The sequence below is a fragment of the Aspergillus homomorphus genome, assembly GCF_003184865.1.
Source record: "Aspergillus homomorphus CBS 101889 unplaced genomic scaffold BO97scaffold_19, whole genome shotgun sequence".
Classification (NCBI taxonomy): Eukaryota; Fungi; Ascomycota; class Eurotiomycetes; order Eurotiales; family Aspergillaceae; genus Aspergillus; species Aspergillus homomorphus.
The window spans coordinates 378565-397701 of NW_020291905.1; the positions used below are offsets into that span (position 1 = coordinate 378565).

The 19137-nt window shown below is 51.5% G+C and overlaps 4 protein-coding genes across 4 annotated transcripts; 2 read left to right on the forward strand and 2 right to left on the reverse strand.

Annotated features, from left to right (window-relative positions):
* Positions 1–4985: 4985 nt before the first annotated feature.
* On the reverse strand, positions 4986–5496 carry BO97DRAFT_70371 (uncharacterized protein). Its single transcript, XM_025701001.1, has one exon. It carries the CDS (start codon positions 5423–5425, stop codon positions 5090–5092), a length of 336 nt encoding a protein of 111 aa, XP_025551236.1. The 5' UTR covers positions 5426–5496; the 3' UTR covers positions 4986–5089.
* An 879-nt stretch (positions 5497–6375) lies between these two features.
* Positions 6376–13145, forward strand: BO97DRAFT_345782 (putative RNA-binding protein; the record flags this gene model as incomplete). The annotated part of the gene is made up of 8 exons (XM_025691783.1): positions 6376–6651; positions 6996–7426; positions 7692–7938; positions 7990–8935; positions 8991–10078; positions 11429–11830; positions 11931–12372; positions 12424–13145. 8 exons carry the CDS (start codon positions 6376–6378, stop codon positions 13143–13145), a joined length of 4554 nt encoding a protein of 1517 aa, XP_025551237.1.
* BO97DRAFT_70450 (uncharacterized protein) lies at positions 13089–15600 on the reverse strand. Its single transcript, XM_025701002.1, has 10 exons — positions 15233–15600; positions 15073–15176; positions 14757–15018; positions 14660–14690; positions 14519–14600; positions 14411–14448; positions 14259–14356; positions 13804–14198; positions 13585–13750; positions 13089–13514 (listed from the first exon to the last, which is right to left on the reverse strand). Exons 1-10 carry the CDS (start codon positions 15261–15263, stop codon positions 13321–13323), a joined length of 1401 nt encoding a protein of 466 aa, XP_025551238.1. The 5' UTR covers positions 15264–15600; the 3' UTR covers positions 13089–13320.
* Positions 15601–15821: 221 nt separating this feature from the next.
* Positions 15822–19097, forward strand: BO97DRAFT_452466 (plasma-membrane proton-efflux P-type ATPase). Its single transcript, XM_025699033.1, has 4 exons — positions 15822–16329; positions 16390–16620; positions 16670–18767; positions 18821–19097. Exons 1-4 carry the CDS (start codon positions 15922–15924, stop codon positions 18904–18906), a joined length of 2823 nt encoding a protein of 940 aa, XP_025551239.1. The 5' UTR covers positions 15822–15921; the 3' UTR covers positions 18907–19097.
* Positions 19098–19137: the final 40 nt, after the last annotated feature.

Here is a 19137-nt window from a genome sequence, read left to right on the forward strand (position 1 = left end):
GAAAAGAAAACGCATAGACCCTGCCAAATAAATGCTAATCGAGACCGGAGCGCTCAGATAGCTGCAGCTGACATGTGTATCTCCATGGTGAACATGGGGAGCCGTGGTCAGCATTGCAAACAAAGAAAGCCCACCCGTACCACTCATTCCCCTCGCTTTGATCTCCTGCCTTTATTTCCTTGGTTGCCCTGCCAATCTATTCCCATCTCGCCTACCTCCAGCCTCGCATCCGAGAAAAGAAAACAAAGCACGTCGGTCTGATCAGCATGTTGCTCCGGTAGAGGCCGATCCAGGATCGAGACAAAAATACTGGTATGGGGTGCTTCCCCTGTCACCAAAATGATCCGGAGATGTACAGCAGGTGGAAATAATTGGGTTCCTTTCCAGTTGAGACTGGCTTTGTACCACTGGTTCAGCATTTGAGCAGAACTAGGTAGGCTTCGAAAGACTTAAGCTTGGATGCTACTAGGGATAGGTCGCGTGGGCGAGATTAGATTCGTGTAATAGGTGTAGAAGCAGACCTCGGACTGATGTTGGATCGCTGATGAAGTTTCCCCGGTAGGGTGGTCTACTATGGACTCCGAGTTGGGGGTTGCCCTACAGGTAAGCTCATATGGTATGCTATCATACAGTAAATTGGATGGTTTGCTCAACGCTTTCCCAGAAAATCAATTAGGCTCACGTATGCCACTCAGCTTGAAGACCAGAGGCCAGGCACAATTATGTCGTGGGTGTCTAAAGCGCCAAACCTGCTGTTGGTAACAGCATCGTTCTACTCGCAGCACCATGGAACAAGTTGCCAAACAGTTGCTCCGGATCTCGACTTCTTGAAACAATGTACATAAAGTATGATAGCTTCCGACCAACGCTGAGTCTCGATCTGAATACTTCCTTGTCTTTCGGGCCGACAGAGTATGGTACTAGGTAAGATTGATGCAGTCTGGTTAGCGTAATACCTTGGTGGTTGATTGCAAGAGACACCCAGAATTTTGAATTGGGCCGTAACATGGTTGTGCCCGGGATATTAGCAGAGTAGACACTTCTAATGATATGCTGATTCTGACTCTATCAGAAGATCTGCGATTTTCCCCAGCGGCTTGAGATCACATACATCAATATCTGAACAAGCTACCCCAAAAGAGCTCGACTGTTACAGCGGGAGACAAGCTTCGTGCTTAGGTAACAGCTCTTGCATGAGTGCACTAACGTGCTATTGATATGGAATGCTCAATTGAGCCGCCGATCCTGTCAAGAATTGTCGCATGGTCTCAGGGTGGCTTTGGGCATATATACTGGGTAGGAACTACCGGACCTATAGAGAATAACAGCTCCATCGCAGCCGATAGGAAAGCCTTACATCTTCAGGTATCAGGTCTAGTGTGAGGGATTTTCAAAGCTTGAACAGATGATCTCAACTTGAAGATATGGGAAAGCATGGCACCTTTGATCATGGCGGCCCATGAGGTGCGCGAGAGGCTTGGTCAGGCAACAATGCTTTGTCTGGCGTGGTGGACTCTCGCAGTGAAGGATCCAAGCATATCCATCGTCAGAGATATGTTAGCAGGAGATGACTGTTGTTCTACACCGCATGTATTCTTGACATGCTTATACTGGTTTATTGTGCTCGGCAGCTCAAATTGAGACATAACAAATTCCAAATCCTGGTTGGAAGGAATGGAGTTCCGAGTACCAGATAGCATAGAGAATCTTGAGGCATAGTGCGCGTGGCCTATGGATTGTAAGGATTTGAAGCTCTGAACCAAGTATGTGGAGCTGTCTCTCCAGCTCCATAGATCGGGTTCCCGAAACATGATTCCATTGTATTGGACTCGGGGCTAGCCGTGGAATTTCTATCCGTTGTAAGTGGGTACTTCCCAAAGGGCTCGCTGGCAGCGCCATCGCATGCGCGGGAAACACTAATTAGAGCTCCTACTAATCCGGGGAAATGTCGGTTGCGATATCAATGGTTGGAAGGAGCATATCCAGAAGCTTCCGGCGATCCCAATTGGGACCACAACCTTGGTCTCATATACTTCAGTCGACGACGAAAGAATCACTGCAAATCTGGGTCTTTCTAATTTGGCGGGGTTGGGCATGAAACCTGGAGGTGACCGACTCAAGCAAGACAGTCCTCTTGTTTACTCGATTGCGGGCAGGACTCGTCGGCACTAGCTGTGGGTGTAGGAAGGTAGTAATCGGCCTGAGGCGCGATTCGCGCACATGTGACATCGGAAGGAACGCACGCCCCCGAAGTCAGGGAGAATGGGTTCTTCGACAGTATGACTGTTCATCCCTCGGGCCCTGAAGTTTTGCGGGGGTAACTGAAAGGACAATTGAAAAATGAAGATTGCCGTGGCGGTGGGTTTTCCTGACCGCAACTTGGATTCTCTCGCCACCTGGCAGTCGACTCTCCCCTCCCTCTCCGAGATAATCTTATTTGACATCCTGATAAAAATCAGTCGCAGTTGGCGAACGGCGCTCGTGCCGGCATGGCATGTTGGAAAGATGGAGTGGATGCAGGACACAGGTCATATCAAATCATTTCATAATCACGTGCATCTGGTGATTCATCAACTTGTGGTAGATCACGAAAGCCCAGCGCTTATTTGAAAACAACGTTTGAAGCGTAGGAAGGTGCTATAGTGTACTTGATCAAACAACTCCGTAGTTACGTGGATCAAAGCGTCACTCGCAAAATGGAGTACGAGTGGCCAGTTGGACTAGACGGCAAGGCCGATAGTAACCCAGAATCCAATCATACCGAGCCGGTTAATCATCTGTCTACGGAGGTAGAGCCTAGACATAGTAAGGGTGTTGAGAGCATTGGGAGCGTTTTCCTGCAATGGTTCTCTAATTCAAAGGTTGACGACTATTGCCCAATCTGAAGCCCTCTCGTAACCGAATGCACTTGACATTCTGCCACCATGACGCTAGTTGAACTAGCAGGAATCGACCAATCTGAAACAGCCGATGAAGGATAATACAATGATGATGTGAAACAGTGCGATTGATTACAAAATTGGTAAGACCAGTGCTTGGGTCGTGCCGCGGTAGATCGGGTGGTCTTGAGGTATTCAGGGTTCTGAAGAGCAGAGGAATTGGGGAACAAGTCATTGCCCATTCTTTTTCTAATCGCGATTAAGATATTGTTAATTGGCATGATAGGCCTACGCTCAGACTAATGGAGTTCTTTTCCAGACAGGATGCCAGGATCCAGTTCAGGTACTTTAGGTAGTCTTCCGTATGTCGCGACCATGGTACGGTACCTGCCCAACAAACGATACCAAACGGGACCAGATTCAAGATCAATATGGAGTCGGATCTTCATGGCAACAATTACGGTACGCGAACGGGTGTCCAAGCTGCAAGTGCTAGATTCCACTTTCGTAAAAACAACCTGGCACGGTGTCAAATTCGCGCTTCGCGAAGCAAATGGAATACCCCACGAACACGCTAAATGAGTCACAGCCCGTCTCCTGAATGGTTCAGACTTCGAGGCGAACTGATGATGAAGAGTCTCAAAGAATGGATGACAAGCGGCGGCCAAAACGCCCCCGTTCAAGGAGAAGAGGAGTCAAGCACAGGGCAATGAAAGCGATGGAAGCGGAGTAGTCGTACACCGCTTCTCCTCTGCTACACCAATCAACTGCTGACAGCCACTCAGCCTGACCTGGCGAAATTAAGCCCTCGAAGGACAGTCAGTGCGATGAGACAATCCGGCCTCAACTTCCACCTAGTCATGATACGCTTACACGCCACGCGCCTTGCCCCCCCTTTCACCCCTCTCGCGTCTGGTCGTTTGATTTGCTCGATCCATGGAATCAGGCTGACCGCACCATCAACTGTGGCATCATACTCATGGTGATCCGGCAATGAACCCTGGTACAGGCTACCAGTTCAAAATTAGTACCTGGCCAGAACCTAACATAACATTCCTTTGGAGAAAGACGAGAGAACGAGACTGCAACGGGTTCAAAACATCATGAACAACAAGACAAAGAACGGGTGGCAATCCGGTCAATCTAAGTTACTGGGTCCGCGGTATCTTTCATGAGGGGAGTCGGCAAAGACATCTGACTGACATCTCAGGCTAACCTTGATCACGATCGGTGGTAATCACGTCGCAGATCCTATGCTCTAAAATAAGTATGAGTACCTCGGATTAGGTCTGAATCAAAGGTCCTTCCCGTCTCACTACATAATCCTGAAGGACCAAAACGAAATTGTATCTGGGAATGAGTGATGGTTGGCAAGACGAAGCCCCGAATAAGATCTGTTAACTGTAAAAAAAATAATAGTAGGAATAATAAGACCTCAAAATAATGACTTGCACCCAGCCGCTATTAGCTCCAGAAAATCCCACCCGGCGTTTATCGCAGAAGAGAAGAAGAACATTGCACCAGATCATCAATCCGCAAGAGCCCAACTTCCCTCGCTACTGGAAGGATACTACACTAGCCTAGGGTATCCGGTCTGATGCTCTGGGCCAGGTACGTGCGGTGGCCAGGGCGTGATCCGCCGCCGTCACATCTTTGATTTAATCAACTGGCTTGTCTCCACTCGATGCAAAAACACTTGCAGAGGCCACGCTCTCGACCAGCACACGCAGCAGGGACCCCCTCCCTTGCACCACCATCAGCAGGGAGAAGACCAGGTGGGTGGTAATCATGGTTATTATCGTTCACGATGGTTGAATTACCGACAGCACCTGTTCCCCATGTTGGTAAAGAAAGCGAACCCTCCAAAGGCAGCAAGCAAAAGGCTTAGGATGAGGCTTCCTCGTCTAGTCCATGCGGCAAACCTAATGATGATCCCTGCGAGAAGAAGTGACCAGGGGGAATGCCCGGTGGACTCTGGAGCATTGCTTTGGATTACTAGCTAAAATCCTGGGCAGTGACCACTGGCCACCCCATCCCAACGAAGTCGTGCAGTAGCATGCCCATTAACACTGGCCAGCTCCAATCGCTGATCGCGAAGAAGCGATCCATTCGTGATCCGTCCAAAAAGCAAATGATCGACCTGGGGGGATCCGTTGGAGAGACGACAGCTCACCAGCTGTCGGAGGGGTTATTAGATTGATTATTAACAATCAGAACAGGGATGGGCCTAGTATTTTTGGGGGATTATCTTCATCTGTCAGATAATACGGAGTACAATCTGCCTGGATCTGAGGAATTGCACTTGACGATGCTGCGTACTTGAAGGTACAGACGAGGGCAAATAGACAGTCATGGTTGAGGAAGGGGGTAGTCGTGGTGGAACTCCACGGAGCTGATGATGCAATCCGAATTGGGGGAGGAGGGGGACAAATCTGATGTCGATAAGAAGGGGGGAAATTTGGTAGAAACAACAACAACAACAACAACAGGAACATACTAAAACAGATCCTGTCATAGCGTTTTGTACATATACTGTTGTAGTACATCAATCGTGTATGTTTATTTACAGGATCATGATTTTTCTTATTCTAGATTTGTAGGAGAAAAAAGAGAAACTCGATCGCAGAACTTACAGCAGTGGCCACCTCCCGATCCCCGCTTGTTTTTCCAGCCGCCGCCCACGCCTCGCCTGGCTTCCCCTCTTGCCGCCTCTCTAAACTAACTTCACCTCAGTCAGTCAGTCAGTCAGCCATCCTTCACTTCCCTCCCTCTCGTGTACCTGACCACCCTTTGTACAACACTCTATCCTTATTCTCCTTCACTATTCTTATTCTGCGCTCTTTCGTTTCCCAGTCTATCTACCCTCGTTTGTTCATTTCGTTACTACCTGCTGGTCTACGCTGCTCTTGATTTCGACCCCCCACTTCGGCAGAAAGACAGACAGCGCAGGGCCTAAGCAGTAGTGACTCCATCGCCCAACGCTTGTGATTCACCACCACCGCTATTGACCGAGATCTCCGCATTGTCACGAACGCATCTTTAGGGGTGTGAATTGCCCTCAACGCCCCATCCCTCCACCACCCCCAGTTTTATCTGTCCTTACTTGCGTGTCCACACAAGTAGTGGCTACCAAAGTCTCTTTTTGTACCTGAAAAATAAACTCTCGAGGCGTTCATTGTGTGTGAGTCGCTGTTCTTTTCCGAGATCTGCTCCGCCAAACCACCCCTCAGCCCCTCCCCGTCCCCTTACTCCTCCGTACAGAGCCCGTTATCTCACGGAACACACCGCCAACCAGCCGCTGCTCCCTGACTCCCTGGCCCCTGTGCTATAATCTCGGCTTTCCTCTCTGCTTTCATCGCAATTGCAGGCTGAGATTGACGCCCTCCAAACCCGCATTTCCCTCTGTCTCTACCATGTCATAGCTTGTTCGTTGACTGACCTTGGCCCCTGAATGGATACCAGTCCAGTGATTCTCGTCCCAAACCGCCCGCCTATCATGGCATTCAAAAACGGACTTAGTGAACGCCTCGACGAGCTGCGATTCCCCTCTCCGCGATCCCCTCCTTCCGAATCCACGTTCCCTGGCTACAATGCGCTTTCACCGAGCCATTCCAACTTCGTGTCGGCATTTTCGCGTCCATCCCATGATGTGCGTGCCAATCTCCAGCGCCGCTTCACTACAGATTCTAGTAAAGTCTCGTCTTCGTGGACCTATATAAATGGTGTTAGTGGCGGTGCGCAGGCACCGGATCCTCTTGATCTCCTGTCTTCGGTGAGTTCGTTGATTTCCTGAGCATCTTGGTCGTGACCTAGTGTCCTCTTTCGATGCAGTCATGCTGGCTCAAGCGGTCCGGGTACGATGACTTGGGGATAATCCCGCAAAGTGCCGTATCTCTGTAAGCAGGGGCTTTGCTGTGTGTTGGTTATTAGCCCCCCTGAGAGGTTCTAAAGTGATATGCATGATCACCTAGCTGTTCTTTTCTGCACCAGGGTCCCCACAGAATATGGGCAGACCACGCACCACCTACCTATTTTCATGTGTCATAGACCCGGCGCGTGCTATATTATTCTTGTGTTCTCGGCGCGCATAGGTGCAGTGTTGCTAATTGTCTGCAGTTTGAGAAGAAACGTCAGCATATCGAATACATGCGCGAACAGAGACGGAGATTCGAAGAAGACATGAAACTCTTGGACCTGCAACACGAGAAGGAGAAGCTGGAAATGGATCAAATTGCAAAGGACCTCGCCAAAGCTGGTTTATCGGGACCGGTCAGTGAGCCGACGACACCGCCGGAATATCATGAGAGCAGCCTTCCTGGCTTCACCCGTCCAACTCGCTTCTCAACCTCCAGTGTCACTTCATCTCCTGGTTTCTTCAACGTCTTTGCACCATCTCAAGTGACAACCCCTCCAAGCCAAGTCAGCCATAGCTCTGCTCAGACTCCCACAAACCGCTTTTCTGTTCACTCAGTCCCTGGTTCTCGAAGAAATTCGGAAAAGGAAGAATTCAGCCAGGAGCCTGCCTCTCCCTTTCGCCCTGGACCATCGTAAGTCTTACACTTCGTTTTCTTCTTCACATAAGCACTGCCTTGCTCCCTCTCGTCTCCTGAGGCCATAAAACCGGAGAGGTGTGATGGTTTGGAACGTTACTATCTCACTGTGTAACACGATTTATTCACTGTGGCCTTGCTGTGAATTTACTCAAGCCACAATTAGTGGTCGCTGTTGTTTTCATTCACTCAACTCTCATATGTTATGGGACCTCTTTCAGTCCCACACTTTACGAACTTGAAATTAACTAACAATATCAAGCATTCACCGATATTCAATGCCGTCATCTGGGTTAGGCTCCCAAATTCGCCCCAATATAACTTCCTTCGAACGCTCTTCAGGCCTTGAGTCTTTCAACGCCGCAAAGTACTTATTTCACAACGAAGACGATCGATCAACGTTGAAGGACGACGACCGAATTCCGACGCCTGATATCAAGAGTTATCTTAAATTGACAGACCCAGACGACAAATTTCCTACTCTTTCACGACGGGACGATTCAGGCTTGGTAAGTTGTTCCAAAAGGCGTGCTGTGACCCTTTTCTTACCAAGAACTCAGCTATCTGCGAACTCGGACGCTCTAGACCTAGCGAACTCGCGCACCCCTAACCCTGAAACTTGGAACTCCCATAGCCGTCACCGTACCTCGCACCAGAGTATGCCTCAGAACGCCCTGAACATGTTTCGTCTCGAACAGCTTGGGGCTTCTGCGGAAGACATCCATTCTCACTCAGCCACCCCTGCGCGTCACACTGCCAGGCACTCTCTTGAGGCTAACATCCTCTATACCGCTGATGGCAACAATGAAAGCCTGTCCGCCACAGCTTTAAATCGACCTACTTCTCTGCAGTCCTCCTACTCAACCAACGACCTTCCTACGGTCAAAGGCGATGCCTTCAACCCGGCCATCACACCTCCCAGAACTCATGCTGAGCAATTCCAGCAGCACAATGCCAGTTTGGGAAGGATTCCCGGCACTAGTCCCACGAATCGCCTACCCAAGGACTCACCTGAACACGAGGCAGCCACACTTCAGGGCACTCGATCCCAGCCAATCACTCTCCAAGCCAGTGCAGCCCCCTTCGGCCCGCAGCTCACCACTGGAGCCAGCACCGTTAACAGCAACATGGCTGCGCCGACCACTCTGACACCCTTCCAGCAGCCTTTCTACGGCTACGGTATTCAACCCTTCATGGCTCCTGCACAGATTCAGGCCTACAACCCGACGGCTCCCTTTAGTGGCTATCCTGCCGCTTATGGAAATTTCCGCCTCGGAGAAGCTCCAGTCAAGGTGTCTGGCACGCGTCGGAGTGGTGACACGGACACCGCTCAGCTGTCTCGCTTCACAAACTTCCCGCTTGAACATTATCGGGGCGAGTTGTATGGCCTCTGCAAGGACCAACACGGTTGTAGGTATCTACAAAGAAAATTAGAAGAGCGTAATCCGGAGCATGTTCAGATGATTTTTGACGAGACCCATGTGCATGTTGTCGAGCTTATGACAGGTTCGTGTAATCCGTCAATAGCTCATAGGAAGCCCGTGCTAACATCATATGACAGATCCCTTTGGAAACTATTTGTGCCAGAAACTGCTGGAGTATTCCAATGATGACCAGCGCACGGCTCTTATCAACAATGCTGCCCACCAGCTAGTGAAGATTGCTCTAAATCAGCATGGCACTCGAGCTCTCCAGAAGATGATTGAGTTCATTTCAACTTCAGAGCAGACTCAGACAGTGATCCACGCTTTGAAGGATCAGGTGGTGGAGCTGGTTCAAGACCTTAATGGAAACCATGTTATCCAGAAGTGCCTCAATCGTCTTTCTGCAGAAGACGCCCAATTCATCTATGACGCTGTTGGCGCCAATTGCGTTGTCGTTGGGACCCATCGGCATGGATGCTGTGTTCTGCAGCGTTGTATCGATCACGCCTCCGGCGACCAGAGGGCAAACCTTATCCATCAGATCACAAACAATGCCTTCGCGCTTGTACAGGACCCTTTCGGAAACTACGTCGTGCAGTATATTTTGGACCTTGCAGAGCCTTCTTTCACGGAACCGCTGTGCCAGACTTTCCGTGGAAACATCCCCGCTCTGTCTAAGCAAAAGTTCAGCTCGAATGTGATTGAGAAGTGTTTGCGCACTGCTGATGTCCAGGTCAGACGCCAGCTTATCGATGAGATGCTGGCCGGTGCGGAACTCGAGAAGATGCTTCGGGATTCCTTCGCCAATTATGTGGTGCAGACAGCAATGGACTTTGCGGATGCTGATACACGTACACGAATCGTTGACTGTATCCGCCCTATCTTGCCATCCATTCGCCAAACTCCACATGGACGTCGCATCGCCGGCAAAATGTTGGCTTCCGACGGCTCCGGAAGGGGCAGTGCTACCACCAGCGGCCAGGTCACGCCCAACGAGGTGAACTCGGCACAGCTTCCCGGCCCTTTGCAGAGTCCCACACAGAAGTCTTTCTTGTACCAACACAGCCCTTTTCCCGTTCCTAATGTCGGTTCCCAGTTCGGAAATCAGACCTATGCATACGCTCCTGGCTCCGTCACAGCCACTCACGCCGGAGCTGGCGACAACCCCAGCCATTTCGCTTCAGCTATGCAGCAGCCTGGTGGCAGCCACAGTACGCAGAATCCAGTGTTCGCCAACTATTAAGCTGCAGCGTAGCACTTCGGAACACCAATAACATATTCATTGAACTGTACTCCTATTGAGACGATGATACGATCCTGACGAATTACGGCCACCTTGAAATATCGCCAGCAAGTTGGAAGACTCGGATACTGATACCATACGACAAGACCGAATCTTATGCAAGTTGCAATGCATATCTGGATCATTCTTGGCGGAAAGATGTAAACCATTGATAAAGGCATTTATCACAGTTCATGTCCTGTATTTTTTCGAAGCTAACAGAGCTCACGTTTGCCACGTCCATCGATGACAATTATTCGAACCATGTCTTCTATCTTTTGCCGTCTGTCCCCCCCCCCCTCCCCCCCAGCAGGCTAGTGTGCTTCTAGTCTCCGGTTGGGACAGAATGATGTCTCACGCCTATTGCTTTCTTACCCCCGATATTCCCCCATGTGCTTTTATCCACTCCCCAGTCTTCTTAGTTTTTCTTATTGGCTTTCGCCTTGTTTACTATTATTTCGCATCTGGCTTATCTTTTGCTTTTTGTCGTCTACCTGGACTCTGTTATGTAGGTGCCTGCAGACGAGACTCTAAAGTCGGTCTTTCTTGAGTTGTCTTGCTAAACCTGGGAATTACTTTGAGAAAGATGGATGGTTATCTTCGGTCAGCGATTCGCCGCCTGATGGACCCAGTCTTCTGACAATGCCTGTTTTTCTGCTGCAAGTGGGTTTTGGAGTCTATGACTACCGATTTCTACTATCCGGCGCCGTTGAAACATCAGAGACAGAACAATAGATGTACCCATAGTTTACCAATAAGAAATGTTCTCTTAATGACTGTGATTCAAATTAGGCCACTGTAAATCGCCAGGATGAAGTAACTAAACCATCATTGTAACGCATGAGCCATGATGTATGCGACACGTGACTCCGCGTTACCCGCGTTTTTTCCTCGGGGCGGAGATCCCAAAGCTTGCTTTAGCTTATCGGAGCGCGCGATCTGCCCCGAAATCCTGTGCCTGTCTAAGCCTCTTCTATCTCAAGTCTCAGCCAACTAGCTCAACGCAGCTCCCTCCCCTTCCCCTCCTGAGTCCAGGCCCGTCCCAGGGTGCAGTCCTGAATCCCTCATGCGTCTTCCTTCGGAGATCGCCCAATCGATCAGCAAGCAATGGCCCTGTCGCGAACTCCAAAGCCGCCAACTCGCTAGCCTGCTCAGCGTACGTCCCCGTCCATCCATCCATGTGTTCCTAGGACCCCGATATACTCCACCTCAGTGAAAGGTCCCGATCGTTCTTCTGCTTGTATATATACGTCAATGAGTCGCTAACATGAACCCATCCGCAATGGCATCCAGGCTCAAATCTCTAGCCCCTCCAGCATCGTCGTCCACGGCATCTCCGCCACCTGCAAGACCACCATCGTCCGCCATGTGCTCGCCGCCCTCGAGATCCCGCACGCCCTCGTCCGCAGCCCCGAGTGCATCACCGGCCGCCACCTGCTCACCAAGATCCTCTGGGCCACGTTGGAGGCGCTGGGCAAGCGCGACGAGTGGGAGAAGTACGGCAAGGGACGCTGCGAGCACGTCAGTTCCCTCGCCGTGCTGCTGAACGAATGTCTCGCTTCTGTTTCTTCTTCCGTATCGTCGACCGAGCCGGCCAAGCGCACCGACAAGTTCGTGCTGGTTCTTGATGGTATCGATAAACAGAGGGAGGCGCCCCCTACGCTACTTCCTGCGCTGGCCAGATTGGGAGAGGTGGTATGTTTCTACTTGCTATTTCTGGGAATCCCTACATGCGGAAGTTTTGGAGGGAGGAAAAAGTAAATGGCTAACGAAATTGAATATTCGTTGGTATTAGATCCCCTCGCTATGCGTCGTCCTCATACTTAGCACTACTCCCCGGCCGCTGTTCTTACAATCCGCCGGCGTCCCGCATATCAGTTTCCCGCCGTACACACGCAACGAAGCCACGGCAATCATCCTCCACGGCGGTCCGCCGCCCGTCACCGCCGGCTTGTCGGACGCGGCCGCCTCGACGCTCTACCCGCATTTCGTGTCGGCCATCTACGACTCCCTGGTCGGTCCGACAGCCAGCTCCATCCCCAGCTTCCGATCCATCTGCGAGAAACTGTGGCCGCGGTTCGTGGCCCCCATCACCACGGGGGAGATCCCGCCGGGGGGCACGGGGGAGTGGGATTTCACGCGGCTGCTGGTCAAGAATCGCGCGCTCTTCCGGCATCAGGGTGAGGGGGCGCTGGTGCATCATATTGTCACTGAGGAGGATGGGGAGGATGTGTCGGGTGCGGCGGCGGCGGCGGCGACGTCCACGAAGCCTGGTGGCTTGACGACAGCCGTCTCCTCCAGCAAGCCGAGATCCTTGTCTGCCGCGTCGGCCCCCTCCCCGCTGCCCTCCCTACCGTACTTCCCCACCCTGATCCTGACGTCGGCCTACCTCGCCTCACATACCCCGCAGCGCCTGGATACGATCTTCTTCTCCAAGTTCTCGTCGACCTCGCTGTCCGCGCGGAACAAGCGCGCCCACCACCGCCGGCGGCTGAAGCTCCTTTCGCGGGCGCAGCTCGAGGAGGCTGCGTCGTCGACGGCGACACCGGGAAGCCGGAAAAAGGGCAAGCGCACCAAGACGAAGATCACCAAGTCGACGCTGGAGTCGGCGTTTGCCACCTCGTCCGCGACGACCTCCGCGGTCGGCGGCGGTGGCGGTATCACCGGCCCTTCGACCATCCTCACTGCGCGGCCGTTCCCCTTGGAGCGGCTGGTCGCCATCTACCATGCCATTGACCCCAACCCGCCCGCCAACCCGATCCGGATGGCGGCGGTGTCCGATGCGATCTATGCCGAGTTGGCTACGTTGCGGCGGCTACGGTTGGTGGTGCCTGCGGCGGGTCGCGAGGGTCGTGTGGGCGCATTGGGGTCTGGCGGGTTGAGTAGTGGGAATACCACGTCGGATGCGGGGGAAAAGTGGTGTGTGAATGTATCGGGGGATTGGATCGGGGAGTTGGCGAAGACAGTCGGCGTGGAGGTGGGAGAATGGTTGGCGGGTGGTTTGGATTAGGGGACTTCTTTCTTTTGAGAGACGTTCGTTCGATCTTCCCAAGTTTCCTCTTTTTGATTCATGTTATTCTTTTTTCCGTTCCTTCCACACTCATATCCCAGGCATCATACAGGCAGGCGTTCGGTGCATAAGACATCATATCAAGCTTCATCTTTTGATTGAATTTATTCCCCTTTCACCAAATCCATTCATCTACCGTGGCTTGGGCGCAGACGAGTAAACTCGGTGTCTGGGGCCCGTGTAGGGGCGCATCGCCGGATTCGAAGCAGACTGAGGCAATGGGGTCCGTGTACTGGTATTTCGACAATGGTGAAGAGATCTGCTCCCCGTTGCGCAGAGAGAAGAGTTGGATTTTGCCCGCGTCAGTAGCTGAGCATAAGGATTAGTCTATGTTTTACGCGTACGTGATTGTGCAAGGGTATGACATGGATGCACTCACCGCTGGCTAGAAGGCCAAGCTCAAGGCTAATGTCGAAGTCTGGTATGACTTGAGGTTTGAAGTCTTGGAAGGTGAGGTAGGGTCTCGTGGATGTGTGTTTCTTGCTGTTTGGCTGTGGCTTGCGCTGGAGGCCGTTGGGTGGGAAGCGGATATCGTACATTTCAAGCTTTGCGTCAGGTCAGCTTCCACTCGACGAGATATTTTTTCTTCGATACTTACGGAGTTCATTCCCGCCACGACCATTCGATAGGGGTCCACTCTGCGTATCTTCGTGACGGCATGTGGATGTTGCAGTCGTGTCGCGGTCCCTCCGCTCCGGAGGTCATGGAGAAACACAGATGAGTCCTTGAGACCGGCCGCGATCACGTCCGATGATAGCCATTCGACGCTAGTGACGAGCGCATGAGAAGTACCACTGCGTCGTTGCAGGATTGGCTTGCCCGCGTTCGTGTCGTCAGAGAATGGCTTTTTGGAGAGCGCCCAGTACGCCCCGTATCCTTCTAATGTATACAGGCCGTCTGATGCCCCGACGGCAAACAGTGGCGTGTTGCCCACCGGGCAAGCGGAGGAACACCATAACGATGATGCGGTACGGATGCGGATTGGTTGTAGGACTATTTTGGGATCGTATCAGTCATATAGTCCTCTCTTCCAAACGATGAAGGACCACATACAGGATGGCGGCCATCTGTAATCTCCGTCTTCATCGGGGTCTGGCAACATCCGGGGTGCCAGAAATGAGTCGCCCTCGGGGCCGCTGTCCATCGTCGAACTGGTCTGGTCAATCTCCTGGCAGAATGCAGGGGCGGACGAGACGCGTTCTTACAGCAGGTATCCTGTGTGACTCAATGAGATCGACGAAAGCTATAAGATGTCCCATATTAGCGATTGTCTTGACGCGCAGTCAGAAGAGGCCTTGGCTAAAAATGTTTACCCTATACGGTTCCTTGAACAGAACACGTTCCATTGTCCGAGTGTAAGTCCATTTGTTCTGGTCGCAATCCGGGAAGCACACCCTTGACCGGCTGTCAGCTTGCCGGATACACGACCTCAAAGGACCGGAGAAGGCGCTTACGACACCGACGATTCACCACCGCGATGACCACCTGTGTGACTGTTAGTGGTGTCCTCACTGCAGTATGGGTTCACAGCTTCCATCGGAATAGACTTACTAGCAATCAAGATCCCCGAGCGCTTGTTGCGCAGCACATGCTTGATGCTATACTCGTCTGGCCAGGCCTCAAACTGATGAAGCCGATTTCTGCGGAGCTGGCTGGTGTAGGCACACGCACCCTGTTCCTGTCGAACGGTAGTGGGTAAACGCGAGATTCCCAGTTCCCTCTGTACATCAAGGAGGGGATGCGATAAGAGGTTCGCTCTCTTGATTTTCTCTTTCGCCTCCCTCTTGATTTGCTGGACTTTTCGTCGACGTTCCTAGTCACAGTGTTAGCGATAATACGGTGCGGGTTTTCGAGCCCTAATCACAACCTCGTGGTCAGCGCGTTTGCGCTTGACCGAGTCTTTCGAGTACTGAGCTCCTGGAGCCGCTGTATGGTTGGCTTGGATCTTGAAATACTTATTCTTCTCCGGGTCTAGAAGGCATGGTCAACAGATTTGTAGGAAGGATACATTTGACAGCATCATGTACCATAGTAGAATCCGGGAATTTCTCTCGCCATGACTGCTGGACAGAGAGGATTCAGATGAGGGAAGTAAGGGGATGTAGAGATGTGATCTGGAGCATGAAGGGTGTGTATCTTCAGGACAGTAAGTATATCTGCTATGATCGCCGCGGCGTCATGTGCCGCGTGCTCACCCAACCCAAGTCCTAGTTAGGCTGCTTGGATCGAAGGAATAATATTTGAGGAGAACTACTGGTCGGCTTCACGTAGCTAACTCCGCGTCATGTAGCATATGAGCGTGTAATCGCATAGAGCTAACCAGTTGCGATTATTACCAAGTTGAAGGAAGCAGGCAGCAGGGAAGAGATGAAGAAGATATTGGCTGGAATGCGACAATGGCGTGGATTTCCCCATCAAAGCGTTTAAAATGGACAATGACGTTCGGCATCCCGGATTATGTCATCTCTGCCCTTCCCTCATTGGCGGGCGCGACAGTATACAATCCATCCCGAATAATGGATCCATGATGAGTGTCACTCTTTCCCCCTTTGTATCTTGTGCTCTTTCATACTTTCAGAGCTTGCCATCGAAAACATGCTGCCATGCTTTCTATCTCCTCTGACTCGGGCATGGCTTGTGTCCGAAAATTTTATCGTGCATACGATTGAAAGTATAAGCTTAAAGATCATTTCTACCTTACTTTGCCCTGTCAAGAATGTGCCCAGCAGCAGTCGCTCTTGAGGGCACAGCCCCTGTCACTGAAAAGAGCGAGCTCGAGGTCAAGGATAACCTTGTTGAGGAAAAATCGCAGTCGAAGGCAACAAGCCAGGAATTCATCGAAAATGACGAGGAGGAAGAAGAAAAGGACATTGATACACTCATCGAAGAGCTGAAGTCTGACGACGGTTTTGTCGATCTCAACACTCTAGAATCAAACCACACCCTTGGTCGAGAACGGGTGTCGGACGAATTGCTTCACACTGACTCAAACACGGGCCTCAGTGCAACCGAAGTGATTGCACGTCGAAGGAAGTTTGGCTTCAATGAGATGAAGGAAGGGAAGGAGAATCTCTTCCTCAAATTTTTATGGTTCTTCGTTGGTCCCGTCCAGTTCGTGATGGAGGTAAGTGCGGCTCGTTCAAGCGTCCCAGGCACAAGGTACTGACTGTCTATCGGCTTGTAGGCAGCCGCAATACTAGCTGCTTATCTTCAGGACTGGGTGGATCTAGGTGTGATCTGTGGTCTACTTTTGCTGAATGCCTCGGTGGGATATATACAGGAGTACCAGGCGGGCTCTATCGTCAAGGAGCTGAAGAAGACGTTGGCACTGAAGGCTGCTGTTTTGCGCGATGGTGTGATCTCAGAGCTCGACGCCTCCCAACTGGTCCCGGGGGACATTGTGAAGATAGATGAGGTATACCTGTCTCATGCTCTTCCAACGTTCATTGGCTAACGAACAGAAGGGTACAATTGTCCCGGCCGACGGTCGCATTATGACGAACTCTGCTATACAAGTCGATCAGTCATCGATTACTGGGGAGTCTCTTGCTGTTGATAAGCACAAGGGAGATACATGTTACGCATCCTCGACCGTGAAGCGCGGTCATGCGAGAATCCTCATCACGGCTACCGGCGATTCGACCTCTGTTGGGCATGCTGCAGCCTTGGTGAATGCCTCTACCTCCGGGACGGGCCATTTCACCGAAGTTCTTCAAGGCATCAGCACCGTCTTGCTTGTTCTCGTCGTTGTCACTCTGATTATAGTCTGGGTTTCATCCTTCTATCGTTCAAATAACACTACCACTATTCTTGAATTCACACTTGCCGTCACGATGATTGGAGTCCCAGTCGGCCTTCCCGCGGTTGTCACCACCACAATGGCAGTCGGAGCAGCGTACCTGGCAAAGAAAAAAGCGATAGTCCAAAAGCTGTCAGCAATCGAATCTCTCGCCGGTGTTGAGATCCTGTGCTCAGACAAAACCGGAACCTTGACCAAGAACAAGCTTTCTCTAACAGATCCTTTCACTGTGCCGGGTGTGGCCGCCGACGATCTCATGCTGACAGCGTGCCTAGCCGCGTCTAGGAAGAAGAAGGGTATGGATGCAATAGACAGGGCATTTTTCCGAGCGTTGTCTCTCTACCCGGATGCAAAGGCAAAGCTCACACAGTACAAGGTGGTCGAGTTCTCACCGTTCGATCCAGTCTCGAAGAAAGTGAAAGCAGTGGTACAGTCCTCTGGAGGTGAGCGCATAACGTGCGTGAAAGGGTCCCCTCTATTTGTGTTGAAGACCGTCCAGCAGGACCACGAAATCCCCGAAGATATTGAGAACGCATACAAGAACAAGGTGGCAGAGTTTGCAACGCGAGGCTTTCGCTCACTTGGGGTGGCTCGGAAATGCGGCGATGGCGAATGGGAGATTCTGGGTATCATGCCGTGCTCAGATCCTCCAAGACACGATACTGCGAAGACAATAAGCGAGGCTCAGACCTTGGGGCTCTCCATTAAAATGCTCACAGGAGATGCCGTAGGGATCGCTCGAGAGACCTCACGGCAGCTTGGACTGGGCACAAATGTGTACAATGCCGAGCGTCTTGGTCTTGGTGGAGGAGGGACGATGCCTGGCTCCGAGGTTTATGATTTTGTTGAAGCCGCCGATGGTTTCGCAGAAGTGTTCCCTGAGCACAAGTATAATGTTGTGGATATCCTGCAGCAACGTGGATACCTGGTTGCCATGACCGGTGACGGCGTCAACGATGCTCCATCTTTGAAGAAAGCTGACACAGGGATCGCAGTTGAAGGATCCTCAGATGCCGCTCGATCTGCTGCTGACATTGTGTTTCTAGCTCCAGGCTTATCTGCTATTATTGACGCTGTGAAAACCTCGCGCCAGATTTTTCACCGCATGTACGCATACGTTGTTTATCGCATCGCTCTGTCGTTGCACCTCGAGATCTTCCTCGGGCTTTGGATCGCCATCCGCAACGAGAGCCTGAACTTACAACTGGTGGTGTTCATCGCTATCTTCGCCGACATTGCAACGTTGGCCATCGCCTATGACAAGGCTCCATTCTCCAGCACACCGGTGAAATGGAATCTTCCGAAGCTATGGGGAATGTCCGTTCTGCTTGGAATTGTCCTTGCCATTGGCACCTGGATCACCCTCACCACTATCTTAGCGTCAGGCGAGAGTGGAGGGATCATGCAGAACTATGGAAAACGAGACGAGGTCCTGTTCCTAGAGATCTCACTGACCGAGAACTGGCTGATCTTCATCACGCGCGCCAATGGGGCTTTTTGGTCTTCAGGGTGGCCTTCCTGGAAATTGATTGGTGCCATTGCAGCGGTAGACACCGTCGCTACGTGCTTCTGTGCATTCGGCTGGTTTGTCGGTGGGCAAACCTCGGCCCCGACTATCATTCGAATCTGGATTTTCTCCTTTGGCATGTTCTGCATCATGGGAGGGCTATATTACCTGCTCCAACGCTCGGCAAGCTTCGACAACATCATGCACGGCAAGAGCCCCAAAGGTGTAGACAAACAGCGTTCTCTGGAAGACTTTTGTATGCGCACATGTCATCCCCGATATTCTCCCTGACAGAGCTAACTGGAACAGTGGTTGTGCTTCAACGCGTGTCTTCTCAGCATGAAAAGAGCTCGTTGACTAGCATGGAGAATGGACAGGCTACCCGTGGTATGTGATCATCGGCGGGCCACACCTACGGTTCGCTGTCGAAATCGGTATGCCATGGGGAACATTGGAACGTTTTCGAGCTTGTGGGATATGATTAGCAAATGACTCTCATGCTGTGTGTTTTACATGTTTATGTCTCCGGCAAAATACGTTCCTTCGCTTAGCCTCACCTGTGAAGTAGAGACATGAAGTATTTTACTTGATAGGCAGAATCATGATGCATTATACCACGATACTCA

What these genes read in the sequence shown, in the direction of transcription:
- BO97DRAFT_70371 (XM_025701001.1), bottom strand. Translation starts at nt 5,425, where the DNA reads ATGTACTACAACAGTATATGTACAAAACGCTATGACAGGATCTGTTTT.
- BO97DRAFT_70450 (XM_025701002.1), bottom strand. Translation starts at nt 15,263, where the DNA reads ATGGCGAGAGAAATTCCCGGATTCTACTATG. An exon ending in TGTTCAAGGAACCGTATAGG is followed by an intron (nt 14,449 to 14,518) that starts GTAAACATTTTT and finishes GACATCTTATAG; the next exon opens with CTTTCGTCGATCTCATTGAG. An exon ending in AGTCACACAGGATACCTGCT is followed by an intron (nt 14,357 to 14,410) that starts GTAAGAACGCGT and finishes TGACCAGACCAG; the next exon opens with TTCGACGATGGACAGCGGCC.
- BO97DRAFT_452466 (XM_025699033.1), top strand. Translation starts at nt 15,922, where the DNA reads ATGTGCCCAGCAGCAGTCGCTCTTGAGGGCACAGCCCCTGTCACTGAA. An exon ending in CCGTCCAGTTCGTGATGGAG is followed by an intron (nt 16,330 to 16,389) that starts GTAAGTGCGGCT and finishes ATCGGCTTGTAG; the next exon opens with GCAGCCGCAATACTAGCTGC. An exon ending in ACATTGTGAAGATAGATGAG is followed by an intron (nt 16,621 to 16,669) that starts GTATACCTGTCT and finishes AACGAACAGAAG; the next exon opens with GGTACAATTGTCCCGGCCGA.